The sequence below is a fragment of the Schistocerca cancellata genome, chromosome 3 (assembly GCF_023864275.1).
Source record: "Schistocerca cancellata isolate TAMUIC-IGC-003103 chromosome 3, iqSchCanc2.1, whole genome shotgun sequence".
Taxonomy (NCBI): domain Eukaryota; kingdom Metazoa; phylum Arthropoda; class Insecta; order Orthoptera; family Acrididae; genus Schistocerca; species Schistocerca cancellata.
Genome location: NC_064628.1, coordinates 197,242,182 through 197,256,951, shown reverse-complemented (window position 1 = coordinate 197,256,951; position 14,770 = coordinate 197,242,182). Strand labels below are relative to the sequence as shown.

The 14,770-nt window shown below is 44.1% G+C and overlaps 1 protein-coding gene across 2 annotated transcripts in view; it reads right to left on the bottom strand.

Annotated features, from left to right (window-relative positions):
* The window catches only part of LOC126176680 (trypsin-2-like), a 33,781-nt gene extending 21,550 nt beyond the window's left edge, over positions 1-12,231 (bottom strand). For both annotated transcript variants that reach the window (XM_049923842.1, XM_049923841.1), the window contains exon 1: positions 11,839-12,231. In XM_049923842.1, the coding sequence (XP_049779799.1) occupies positions 11,839-12,222 (384 nt within the window). In that variant the 5' untranslated portion in view covers positions 12,223-12,231. The remainder of the gene's footprint in view (positions 1-11,838) is intronic.
* Between the last annotated feature and the right edge of the window lie 2,539 nt (positions 12,232-14,770).

Below are 14,770 nucleotides of genomic sequence, written 5' to 3'. Positions count from 1 at the left end.
ATTGAAATAAGAACACCGTGAATTCATTGTCCCAGGAAGGGGAAACTTTATTGACACATTCCTGGGGTCAGATACATCACATGATCACACTGACAGAACCACAGGCACATAGACACAGGCAACAGAGCATGCACAATGTCGGCACTAGTACAGTGTGTATCCACCTTTCGCAGCAATGCAGGCTGCTATTCTCCCATGGAGACGATCGTAGAGATGCTGGATGTAGTCCTGTGGAACGGCTTGCCATGCTATCTCCACCTGGCGCCTCAGTTGGACCAGCGTTCGTGCTGGACGTGCAGACCGCGTGAGACGACGCTTCATCCAGTCCCAAACATGCTCAATGGGGGACAGATCCGGAGATCTTGCTGGCCAGGGTAGTTGACTTACACCTTCTAGAGCACGTTGGGTGGCACGGGATACGTGCGGACGTGCATTGTCCTGTTGGAACAGCAAGTTCCCTTGCCGGTCTAGGAATGGTAGAACGATGGGTTCGATGACGGTTTGGATGTACCGTGCACTATTCAGTGTCCCCTCGACGATCACCAGTGGTGTACGGCCAGTGTAGGAGATCGCTCCCCACACCATGATGCCGGTTGTTGGCCCTGTGTGCCTCGGTCGTATGCAGTCCTGATTGTGGCGCTCACCTGCACGGCGCCAAACACGCATACGACCATCATTGGCACCAAGGCAGAAGCGACTCTCATCGCTGAAGACGACACGTCTCCATTCGTCCCTCCATTCACGCCTGTCGCGACACCACTGGAGGCGGGCTGCACGATGTTGGGGCGTGAGCGGAAGACGGCCTAACGGTGTGCGGGACCGTAGCCCAGCTTCATGGAGACGGTTGCGAATGGTCCTCGCCGATACCCCAGGAGCAACAGTGTCCCTAATTTGCTGGGAAGTGGCGGTGCGGTCCCCTACGGCACTGCGTAGGATCCTACGGTCTTGGCGTGCATCCGTGCGTCGCTGCGGTCCGGTCCCAGGTCGACGGGCACGTGCACCTTCCGCCGACCACTGGCGACAACATCGATGTACTGTGGAGACCTCACGCCCCACGTGTTGAGCAATTCGGCGGTACGTCCACCCGGCCTCCCGCATGCCCACTATACGCCCTCGCTCAAAGTCCGTCAACTGCACATACGGTTCACGTCCACGCTGTCGCGGCATGCTACCAGTGTTAAAGACTGCGATGGAGCTCCGTATGCCACGGCAAACTGGCTGACACTGACGGCGGCGGTGCACAAATGCTGCGCAGCTAGCGCCATTCGACGGCCAACACCGCGGTTCCTGGTGTGTCCGCTGTGCCGTGCGTGTGATCATTGCTTGTACAGCCCTCTCGCAGTGTCCGGAGCAAGTATGGTGGGTCTGACACACCGGTGTCAATGTGTTCTGTTTTCCATTTCCAGGAGTGTATGTATACAGATCATATTAAAAGTTGATGTTAAGAATGATGTTATACACAATAAATAATTAATTCCACCTAAATATTAAAGAAACTGCTTATTATGTATTTAAATGTACGCGGCACTGTGTACCGCACGCGGCCGCTCACGCAACAATCTTAAGCGCGCCTGCCGCAGGGTTAAATTATCCTAAGGACAAACACACACACCCATGCCCGAGGGAGGACTCGAACCTCTGCCTGGACCAGCCGCACAGTCCATGACGGCAAATCCCGCGCGGCCCCAAATTTTCAACATTGAATTTAGCAAGCTGGTGGTGGCTTCATAATGTGGGCTGTGTTTACATGGAGTGGACTGGGTGCTCTGGTCCAGCTGAACCGAACATTGACTGATTGTGTTCTGCTTGTTGGAAAACATCTGCAGACATTCATTGACATCATGTCACCGGTCCATCGTTGTTGGCAATTGGTTTGAAAAAATTCTTTACAATTTGAGCGAATTATGTAGCCAACATGAATCCCATCGAACATTTATTAGTCATACTCTAGAGTTTAGTTCGGCAACAAAATTCTGCACCGCCAACACTTTCGCAATTATGGACAGCTAGGGAGGCAATGTGGATCATTGTTTCTGCACGGGACTTCCGACGGCTTATTGAGTCTACGTCATGTCGAGTTGTTGCAGTATGCCGGCCAAAAGGAGGCCCGACGTGATATTATCAGGTGTCCCATGACTTTGTCAACACAGTGTACAAGCACGATGCTACTGAACAAACAAGCTGAAAAAAGAGAAGAAACCCTTAGTCACATTACAGAACTAGCAACCAGCATAGCAACGGACGAAAAGACACAGAGAGTTATTATATGACAACGAAAAAAAATCCAGAGGAAGAAGAAGACTTCGCAACAGAGCTAACCGTGAAAGTAGTTGGTGCTACTGAAAAGAGCTAAAAATGTTTATACGGACCTGTTGCTTACATATGCATCGCGAGATAATTGTTGATGGGACAGTGGTGTGGTCCTAATTGCCAAAAACCGAGGAGGAAAGACAGTCGAGAGTCTTCGAACTATAACACTGCTCAACAGTGACTACAAAATTTTCATGCGGATTACACTGTCATTCAGTTCAGTTGTCAGCACTATAACTGGAACATACCAGGCATGTGTGGAGAAAGATCGGCTGATACACCAAACTTTAACTGATTACAGAGGCATCAGAACAAAAGTAGAGGCTCGCTATTTGCAATACGCAATCATATCGCTTGACATCGAAAAAGCCTTTGATACAGTCAACCATTTACGTCTTTTCTAGACTGTGAAAGCATTGAACTTCCCAAAAAGTAACTGACACAACAAAGAACCTCCCAAAATTGGCATATCCGGACACAGGGTAAACGGACAAGTACGTAGACTACTACAAATTAATAATTCGGTACGACAAGATTACCCCGTCTCCTTGGCACTATATGAAATAGCTGTTGATGCTTTTCTCTTTACCCTGAGGCAACAACTTCATGGATTACAAATGTGTGATCAGAAGATCATATGCCAAGCATACACGGACCACCTACGTCCGATTCCTGGGGATGGAAGAAAATGAGAGGGAAGAAGCGCGTTAAATCATAAGGAATTATGAAGCCAGAATATGAAACAAATTAAACCGAAATAAGACGGGACTTATGAACATTGCTGGATCTGTAGAATTTTGAGCGGAAGAACAAATAATTGGCTAAACTACAGTCAGCATACAACAAAACAGTTTGAAAAATCCGAAAGCAGTACAAAAATTACACACCTGTTAGAAAAAAACAAAAAAACGGAATATCTTGAACGACTAGATAGAGGATGTTCGTATTCATAGGACTTGTACGTTAGTGAGTTCTCCAGAACTTATTAACATTTCAGTAACCTCGCTTCAGAATATGTCGTGTTCGCCATGTGCCTTGATAATTTGTTCCATGCGTGGAAGCACCAATGCGTATAAGGCGCGAATTTCGTCCTGTACGATATCCATCCATGCTGCTTTCATTTCCAAAGTTCATCTGTGGTGGTTGGCATTGGGTCACAGTCCTGCACTCTTCGTTTCACCATATCCGATACATTTTCGATTGGCGGCAAGTCCGGTGATCTGGCTTTCCCAGGGCAGAAGGCTGACATCCTGTGCCACCAAGATGACACGTGTTCGAGCTGAAACATGTGCTCATGCATTGTCTTACTGAAGAATGGCATTTGGGGTGTTGTGCAGAAAATGTATGCTACAGGTCGTAGTATGTCATTCACTTAGGTCACACTGGTGACAGTGGCCTGGACACGCACCAACTCCGATTTGTGATTGTACGCAGTAGCGCGCTACACCATAAGGCATTGAGTTGGTGCTGTTCGTCTAGTGTGAATGCAGTTACTGTGATGCTCCTCCCCCCCCCCCCCCCCCGTCTGCGGAGAACCAAAATGCGGTCATCATTTTCAAAAAAAGAGAACCTGGATTCGTCCGAAAAAATTATGGTGCCATTCCTGTCGCCAGCGACTTCGTTCACACACCACTGCCGTCTAGCGTGTTTCTACACGTTCATCAAAGGTAAGCGGAGATGTGGACGCAACCGATGCCGTAATAAAGGGACGGACTGTCCCTCCTGATAGTGTACACACTGTTTCATTGTTGCACCATAGCCGAGGACGCCGCTGTGGCTGAGCGCTTCTAGGCGCTTCAGTTCGGAACTGCGTCGCTGCTACGGTCGCAGGTTCGAATCCTGCCTCGGGCATGGATGTGTGTGATGTCCTTAGGTTATTTATGATAAGTAGTTCTACATCTAGGGGACTGATGACCTCAGATGTTAAGTCCCATAGTACTTAGAGCCATTTGAATCATTTTTTACCCGGGGGCGACGCAGATCTGTCCTGCAATGACATTAGGTTGAGGTGTCGATCTTTTCGGGGGTGGTCTGGGCGGTGCAACCTGAACCATTTCCTCGTGTTCTACGGCCTTCTGTGAACTATTCTGCATATGCCCGTTGCACTGCCGAAACATTTTGCCGAGTAACATTTTGCCGGATGGAAGCATTACGTCCTCTCATGCCAATAACGCGCCCTCTTTCATGCTCATTGATTTGACCTTACGAAAGGCATATACGTCTGTGAGAAATGCCGCACGTCTGCTCAGATTACACAGATGTATTATCTTCGGTTTAAAGCGACAACGAGATCCATAGGTACATTTTACCCGGTAGGTGGTGTTGCGCCGTGATGTCGACGTTTACCTCGAAATCGCGGGCCGACGTAGTTAAAATGCTAATCATTTCTGGAGAACATACTACTGCAACGTCTTGTGAATATGAACGTCCTACCTCCCATGGTTCACTGTGTTCTGTTTTTTCTGAACATGAGCATACGTTTGGTCAGTAGCTATATGAAATCCGAAGTAAACAGAGTCGCTCACGTACAGCAATTACCAAGATACATAGCTCAGTAAATACCAGCACCCCTTAGTCAAATTCTCAGCAGACGTCACCTAAAACATTTTCTCTAAGAGTACAGCTTCATCGAAAGAACAATTCCAGACAAAGATCTATACAAAATCGAAGCAGTCAGCAACAACATGGGAGAAAACGAAGGGAAGAATAGAACAAAGCAAAAGTCTATGAAATAAAGCTGGAACAAAGTCTCGGAAAATATTCGGGACTCACACTTATGAACCAATGTGAGGTCAACGAGGTACTTGGCTGCAAATAGGAAAATCCCGACCAACGCAAAAAACCAAACAGTTCATCTGTCAGACACACCAAACTACAACAGGTGCAACCTACTGCACTTGGACAAACGTGTAATATCTGGTTAAAAGTATGTGAACACCTATCAGTGTCCACCATGCACATTTATGAAGACTTGAACTCTGCAGAGAACACTTTCAATGAGGTGCCAGAAAATTTGCGTAGGAGTGGTAGCCCTTTCTTCCTCAAAAACCGAAACCGCAGAAGGTAGTGATATAGGATGCTGGGGTCTGGAGCGAAGTCAACCTTCCACCTCTTTCCAAAGATATTTCTTTGGGATCAGCTCGGTACTCTGGGTCGGCCAAACCATTTCAGAAATGTTAATGTCCACAAACAAATGAATCAGAAATATTGCATTATGCGTTGTCTTGCTGGCAAAATCACTCATCGCCCTCGAAATGTTCTGCTGTATGCAGTACGCACTGTAGTAAAATTTGTTCACCTCCTTTCGCATTTACCAATTCCTTAAGCGCAATTATGGGTCACAATCCTAACCACGAAAATACCCCCATAGTGTCAGGTCACCTCCTCTGTACTTCACCGTTGGCACTTGGATGATGGCAGGTATCGTTCTCCACGTATTCGCAATCCCAGCCCACACAGGCTACAACGTGATTCATCAGTCCAAATCCCTTTATTTCAGGTAACCGATGTTTTGTGGGACCGCTCTTCAAACCATCTCAAGCATCGCTCAGCATTCACTGTAGAAATGTGTGGCTTATGAGGAGCGGCTCAATCATTCTACTCCGTCCTTTTCGACCCATTGTTCTAGTTCAGGACCTTTCACATTCGACAAATCGCCCGCTTGCAAGGCGAAGTGCAAAGTGTGTTTGCACAGTGCTTCGGTCGAACTGGGCTTCATTTGCCTCATCTCGGCTTGCGCGGTGAAGCCGCCGTGGTGCACTGCCGAGAACGTTGACAGAAGGCATATTCATCAGTGAAATAGATAAGCGCAAGACAGTTACTCGAATAATGGAACAATCTGCTCCAAGGAAGCAAAGATTTCCGAAAGTCCATTTAAACCGGAATGGGAAATTCTTTCTTTTTTGTTAGTTGTGACTATAGCGCCAAATATCAAATCTGCAGTACAGGAATTATATGTGTAAGAAAATCATCTATTTGAAGACACTACAGCAAATTGTAATCAGAAGAGTATGCTGAAATCATATGGGAAGCCAGAGAAAAAAAAATTAATGTGCAAACTCTAGCGCCAGACAATTCTATATCCACAAATGAGGCTCGTATCAGCACTTTATCATATTTACTTTGATCAAAGGATCTGCGAAACGAATTGAAGTTTGTTTACATTACTCTCAATTATGTATTCGTTTTCGTTTTCGCTTGTATTATTCCCAAACCCATCCTTTTCTCTCTGATTTAGTGCGACGAAGATGAAGGGTGCCTTGAAAGGATTCAGAACTAGTTGTAAAGTTGCTTTATGTTTAGCAAGAGCACGGATGCCGCTTTGTGAAGGGCCATTAATAAACAATATTTTGTTGGATGTAGTAGAGACAATAAGTCCCACAATATCTCCCACATGCAGCAGAATACGCGTTTTCTAGAACGATAAAATATGGCGAAGCAGCGACATTGCCGGGAATTTCATGAACAACTGTCAGCCAAATTTGAAAACGTCCAGGCGGGCTTGATGAGTCCATGGATCAGTTAGCCGTTTTTTCCGTGGCGTGAATGACGACCTAAATGTAACGGAAGAGCTCATGGATATGATGTCGATAAATGACACTGCTACAGGAGTGGATATGTGAGAAGCGATCGAAATGACAACTGAAAGAATAGGACTCACTTGAAGAAAGCTCCTTTTTGTAACAACAGACGAGGTGCCAGCAATGCATGGTAAATTTAAAAGGATTATTGGCCTACTGCGGAGAAACCTTAACACACTGAATTTATCTTCCACTTATTATTTTGCCCACGAAGAGGCTGTTTGTGCAAAAGTTATCGGAGTTCAAGATGTAATGAATTTTGTGGTGCGCATCGTGAAATGTATTCGTTCTCATGGACTCATTCATCGTCATTTCAAAGAATTTTTTTATTTCATTTGAAGAGGAGTATCCAGATATGTCGTGCCATGCTCATGGACGGTGGCTGAGCAAGAGGTAAATAATTTCCCGCATTTTTTCGACTGCGCCACGCCGTGGCTCAATTTTTAGAGGACAAGGGAAACTAGAGCCACTCATGCATGACCCTGAATGGGCAGTCGATTTAGGATTTTTAGCAGTAAACTTCAGCTCCTGAAAAAACAACTTTTCTATAGATGTAAGCAACTCTTTACTTAGTTAGGTATCCGGATTTTTAAAAGTGTTTTATTCAAAACAGTACTTTGGTTTTATTTTACAGCATATGCGTGGGAAGTAGCACGCTTTGAAAAATTTGTCAAATTGCTACAATCCCTTAAAAATGAGTTTGGTAGCCGACTCCAGTTAATGCACCGGTATACCACTAAGAGGAAAATAAAGTCGATTTTGTTAAATGTACAAGCATAACATTAAATTAAAAACAACAGTAAACAGTACTTTTTTATTGAAACATATCACATTTTAGTACTTCAAAGCAACTTTATACGCTACTCTCATTTATTACCATTTAGTTTTGTCCTTGTTTCAGGAAATTACTAACTTGCAGCCAATGTTTGAAGTGTTGGTAAAGCCCGGCAATTGAAAGTGCACCTTTCGACTTACATTTCGAACTAATCCGGTTGCAAACCGATGAATACCGAAAGGTTTTATTTTATAATACTAAAGGTCTGCTCTAATTCTACCAGAATTTGTCGAAGGAAGAATTTCCTAAGCTGCTCACAAGGGAACCTCCCCATCGCACTCCCCTCAGATTTAGTTATAAGTTGGCACAGTGGATAGGCCGTGAAAAACTGAACACAGATCAATCGAGAAAACAGGAAGAAGTTGTGTGGAACTATGAAAAAATTAAGCAAAATATACAAACTGAGTAGTCCATGCCGCAGATAGGCAACATCAAGGACAGTGTGAGCTCAGGAGCGCCGTTGTCCCGTGGTTAGCCTGAGCACCTGCGGAACGAGAGGTCCTTGGCTCAAGTTTTCCCTCGAGTGAAAAGTTTACTTTCTTTATTTTCGCAAAGTTATGATCTGTCCGTTCGTTCATTGACGTCTCTGTTCACTGTAATAAGTTTAGTGTCTGAGTGTTTTGCGACCGCACCGCAAAACCGTGCGATTAGTAGACGAAAGGACGTGCCTCTCCAATGGAAACCGAAAACATTTGATCGCAAGGTCATAAGTCAACCGATTCCTCCACAGGAAAACACGTCTGATATATTCTATACGACACTAGTGACGGCATGTGCGTCACATGACAGGAATATGTTGTCGACCCAGCGAACTTGTACACTTGGCGAATGGCTAAAAACATTCTTCTACCTTGCCCGATTTAGGTTTTCTTGTGGATGTGATAATCACTCCCAAAAAAAGAGATGAAAACATAAGAGTTTGTCACATAAACTGCAGAAAGCAAATTTAAAGTTATTATTATTATCATTATTATTATTTAAACTTCCTTTGTACGGGTAATCGTGTCTCATCAGACTCAGTCCTCCACACCCACTGCACATAAACATTTGGCAATTACGAAGAAAACGGAGGTGAAGTTTTGATAAAGGTCGGGACGGGGCGGGCGAGACAAGCGTAAGGAAAGAGAGATATAGCGCTATTGCACAAGGTCGGGAAGTGGTGATTTGACCCACTACTTCTGCAGTCTGATACAAACACCCCGAGAAACTCTGTTTTACTTTTACCACTGGTAGCAATTTTAAACTCACGAGAGATTCCTGTCTCAAGTCTCATGCGATTTTTACCGATGGAGGTGGCGCAATTGTTAGCACACCGTACTCGCAGGTTCATATCCGCGTCCTGCCATCCAGATTTAGGGTTTCGGTGATTTCCCTAAACCTCTCCAGTCCATTGCCGGTATGGCTGCTTCGAAATGGTTTCTTCACCACCGCGGGCCTGTGCTCCGCCTCTGATGACCTGGATGTCTACGGGACGTTATGCCCTAATCTTGCTTCCTTCATGAGGGTTTTTACAGCCACTCCCCGAAATGCTCGACGGTTCCTGTCCTTCATTACATGAGGTCTGCCTGGTCTCACTTATCTGTCGTTGTTCCTCCACGCTGCCACTTCATATTCATATCGCCAGCATTCGGCCTGGGCGGCATCAGAAGGGTTGAAATATCCTAAATGGATTTGTTACTCAGGTGACATCCAATGAAATAGTGCACCTGCATGTTGTGTCATATAGTGGTCAAATCTGCGTTGGATAGGGATGTCCGGATACTTTTGATCATATCGTGTAGATAAACGTGTGGCAATGTAAAGGTAATATGGTTCCTCTACAGACAGAAACTTACGTTTTATATACGTCTCACAGCACAGTTACACTGCATAGACGAGTTGGTCCAGATGAAGCATTCTATTCTTACACAAAAAGACGAGCAGTGACCTTGCTAAAGGGACAGATGGTGCAGCACATTTTAACGGAAAAGGGAAAAAATTAAAGCAGTTTACTGGCTAAATATGATAACAAAGCATCAGGAGGATGAACAAATCAAAAAATCTACCAATGAAAATTTACCAGTTTGCTAACTGGAACATTCAAACACAGCGAAACCTTTAACCTTAAACTTGGTTTTTAGTATTTGTATGTGTTTTTATTTTTTATGCTACTGAAAGTAATGCCTTCTTTTAAAATTATATTGAAGAGTAATTTTTAGGTCAATGAGAAAGAAATTCATTTAATTCAAGTCTTCTCAGTACGATTAGTTTAGTTTTCAAATCTGCATTTCACTTCTTTCTATCCTAACGGAAATAATATTTTCATTTAATAAATTTTGGAAAAGAAAATGACAGTTCACTTGCCAAGGAGTTCATTCGCAGTAGTTCATTTTAATGTCTAAGTTGGAGACCTTTAGTTCCACGACGAATTGTATATGATTTACCACAATTCTTCTCATAAAGAAGCAACATGTAATTTCTAATGAAATGAAACAACAGAAATGGTATTAGAAAGGCGGCATAATTTTAATTTCAAACTTCCTAATAGCAAAGTATGCCTTCTTCGGCTCTTATAACTGCCGCCTGGTTTCTATGCCATTTTGTTAATAACGATCCACTCCAAGTACTTTGCTCCCACTACCTTCCAAAGGTACAAGGCATAATAAACGAACACGAGAGCAGATTCTTAATGTCAGCCCTCTAGTTGAAAAATTTAGCCAATTCAATACCCCGTTAGTCTTCGTTTCTATGACTATAGCAAGGCCTTCGACTGTGTTCAGTGGAAAGAACTGTGGAGCGTACTAGCAGAAATGGGCGTTCACGAACATCTTATTACTTTTATCACAAATCTTTACTCTGATGGGAAGGCAATAATCAGACTAGGAAAAAGTACTTCAAGACCTTTTGAACCATGTAAAGGAGCCAGACATGAGTGCATTCTATCATCGGTTCTGTTTAACAACTATGGAGAATATGTTACGAGAAAGAGTCTTCCTGGCTGGGCTGGTGGGATCAAAATTGCAGGACGAAGAATCCGTAATTTAAGTTTTGGTGATGACACTGTACTGTGCACAGAATCAAAACTGTAAATAAAGGAACTACTGGGTAGGGTTAAGACAGAAAATGAATAACTTAGACTGTCAATTAGTAAGAAAAAGACAAAGATCATGATAACTGACAGAGGTGAACCAATATCAGCCGCTGACGTACTATCAGAATATGAGAAGGGGATCACTTTGTCTATTTGGGCTCAGTGATTCAGAAAGAGGGTGGCCAACACAGTGAATAAAATGCAGGATTGTTCTGGATAGGGATGCTGCACCGAAACTGAAAGTGTTTTGAAAGATGGAGTCCTAACCATACAACAAAATTAACAGTGCACAAATCTCCAATATTTCCAATTTTCCTTTATTGCGCTGAAACATAGACAATAACAAAAGGGGACCAAAAAGACTTGATCTTTTGACATATGGACTTGGAAGAGGTTGCTGAGAATATCATGGTTAGACAGACGGACCAATCAAATCAATCCTTCAAGAACACAGGGTGTTTCCAGTGAATCCTGCAGTTATTTGGTCATATAACTCTACGACAGGAGGATAACTTGGAAAAAATGACCATCAATGGCAAAGTCGAAGGTAAAAGGTAGTAGGGACGACCACCAAGATGATGGACGAACCAGGTAATGGAGAAGACATACCAAACATGACGCTAGGCACTCCGAGATGTAGAAGTCCGGGAAAAATGGAGATATTCTTAAGAGTATTTGTGGTGGGTCACCCATTTTCAACTATGTAAAAAGGAGTGTTGACGACCTTTAAACAATTCCAGAGTGTATTCTAATCAACACTGGCACTGTACCCAGGCTAATGCATGTAGTTCTGCAGAGAAATGGAAGGGGTGAAAGAGAGGAAGGAGATCCTACATATAATATAAATATTACAAACGTGTCGGTTGAGTATTTGTCCCTTAAAAGGCAAAAGTTCCAAGTTCGATATCAGGTCCACCAAACAGTTGTAATTTACCAGGAAGATTCAAACCAGCTCACACTTCACAAAAGAGTGGAAATTCATTGTGCGACCATAGTTTGATTTTGTAAGATTTTTCTCAATGAAATATTTCTGTACAGAATACCTGAACGTTGTCGTCAAACGAGATGGAGCCAGAGATCTCGAAGAAACCAATGTCTCTATCTGTCAAAACATAATCGAAATCTTCGTGCCAGAACAAATCGGACACCGTGTATGTGGCGCCGCCACTCTCGCGTATAGATGTACCGACCCGCAGCACGTAATACATTGGTTCGGTGCCCCAGATGCACCACGCGGCCGTCATCACCCAGTTGGCGCTGACGATGGAGGCGCCGCAGCGGTGCGCCTCCACATACTCCACAGAGACCTGCCAGGGGAACTGTGAGATGTCCGCCGGCTCACCGCCCAGAATGCGGTCGTCGCCCGCTACTGTGCGTACCACGCTGCAGGCTGCAGCCAGCAGCCACAAGGTGAGGGCCGGACTCATCTCTCGGGACAGCCGGGCAGCACTGTCGTTCGCGTTGTGTGCCAGCAACTGCCTCACGAGTTATCTGCACCTCTCCAGATTTATCAGTCGCTTTGAATCAAAAGAGATTTATTATCAGTTGCGCCAGCCTCATCTAACGGCTGTAGCTATTACCACAAGCAGAGTATCAACGTGCTAAAATTATCTGTAAAGCATTGCATGTCAACGAATAACCCACTCGTAAGTTTCCACCAATGAACAAAGGTCTGCCTGAGTTTCCCACATAATGAATTGTCCACTGGTTTATCCCTTGACTGGAAGAGAGTTAAATGATTAAATGAATGACGTCCGGTGTTTGCACCATTGTACACTAGCAGAAAAGATTATCAGCATGAAGCAACGGATCTGCGTGATGGAAGATTTACCCACTTATTACTTATCCTGCACACATTGTACATAATACCTATTACACAAGACATGATTCTGTCGACAGGATCACACATCTATAGACATACTGTCCATGGATAGCATGTTCAACATACAGCAACTTCGGATTACAGTGCAGTACTGAAAATGAATACAGTGAGGATCCAGATGTGCCACCCATTATGTTGGCAAATGGATATTTCCAATATTACAGACCATGCGAGACGCTATTAAGGTCAGTTTCGACGTCATCCCCAAATTTGTTTCTGCGCATCTGTGTTCAAAAGTTCATTGCACATAACGTTTAAGTGCCTGCTGAACAAGATAAGTAAGTTGATGTGCTGCTGTAAACATGACTAAGTCAACCCTTTAGTATATTTTCTTGTTAACCTCTAAGATCTAATATATGGTACAAATGATATGATGATGAATAAACAGCTGTAACAACTACTAATATTATTACAAATACGTTGTCTGTTGAAAAGTATGGGGACACCTAATATGGGATGTGTGCACAAAAATCCTTTATGACAGTTTGAAACTCTGCTGGGGGCACTTTCTGTGAGGCGTTTGATTGTCTGTGTAGGTATGGTAGTCGATTCTTTCTCAACAGTCGAAACCAGAGAATGTACTGATGTCTGGCGTTGAGCTCTGGAGGGAAGTCGACGTTCTAACTCATCAAAAAGGTTTCCGATTGGTTTCTATAGTACCGCAAATTATGGTAATGGTAAGCGCCACGGGCTGAGTTGGGGTAAATTCTAAAACAAATGTAATTCGATTTATTAATAAGTACAGTACAAAAAATTCTGGGCTCATGCAGAATTGGCAACGACCACAGCAAGAAACGAAAAGTATGAGAAATACCGTGCAATCAGTTTAACAGCTCACATATCCAAGTTACTGCCAAAATAATAAACAGAAGAATCGAGTAGAATATTGAGGAGTTGTCAGATGATTATTAGTTCGGCTTAGGAAATGTAAAAGCACCAGAGGGGCAGTTCTGACGCTGCGGTTGTTAATGGAAGCAAGACTGAAGAAAAATCAAGATGTGTTCATATCATTTTTCGACATGCAAAAAGCGTTCGACTATGTCGAATGGTGAAAGGTATTCGAGTTTCTGAGAAAAACAGAGTAAGCTGCAGGGAAATACAGGTAATATACAATACGTAAGAGAACCAAGAGGGCAGAGACAAAGAACGAAGTGTTAGAGTAGAAATGGTGTAAGGCAGGGAAATAGTCTTTCGCCCCTGATATTCAGCAAAATACATGCGACCGCAGCTAGCGGAGGTTGACCGGAGCTGGAGTCGTCGTTGATGGAAGTATCGGCGTCACAGGCCATTGTACAACTGATGCTGCATTCTCTCAGAACTGTGAGGTGATAACACACAGGAGCAGATATATGCAGCTGCCAAGCTGCTACTTCCTGTACTGAGCTACAGCAGGGGACTGTAATAAGGTATTTGGAATTGCAAGCTGTTTCATTGACGCCACACAGCACCTCCAACCGACCAGTTCTCTTACATAGCTTATACATTCTTTGCCCAAGTCCTCCTCCTCCGGAATTTCTGTCATCGCCACCAATGCTCCTGCCCCTTTTCTGCAGACGCACGATGCTTTGGTTCACTAAACAACATGCAACAGCTAATGTATCTCAGTCGTGTTGGCTCGTTTTCCAAGATGTTATATCGTTGCTTACGGGCATGATCCGTTTCCCTGTCACGCCACCAGGCGGCGCTATGGTCGTATTTTAATTGGCTCTTTGGTTGGAGGAAGTTGGAGGCAGGTTGTTGATATACAGTGGGTGACGAACGGTGGGTATGTGATTACGGGTCCAGAACATTATGACCACAGACCTACTATCGATATGAACCTGTACATGTGATAGCAGCGTCACGTGGTGAGGAGTGAGTGTAAGTCAGACAAATTCACAGTGCATGTAGTTTCTGTGAGCATGCCGTCTGGTTGTAGAATGGGGACAGTGCACGAGATGAGTTTGACTGATGACAGATTGTGATGGCCCAGAGGCTCAGTAAGATCATTTCGGTAACTGTATGACGTGTGTGGTATTCAAGGAGCGCTATGGTGAGTGTCCTTAACAAGTGGCGAAACCAAGGTGAAACCACGTCCAGACATCGTGGAGTGG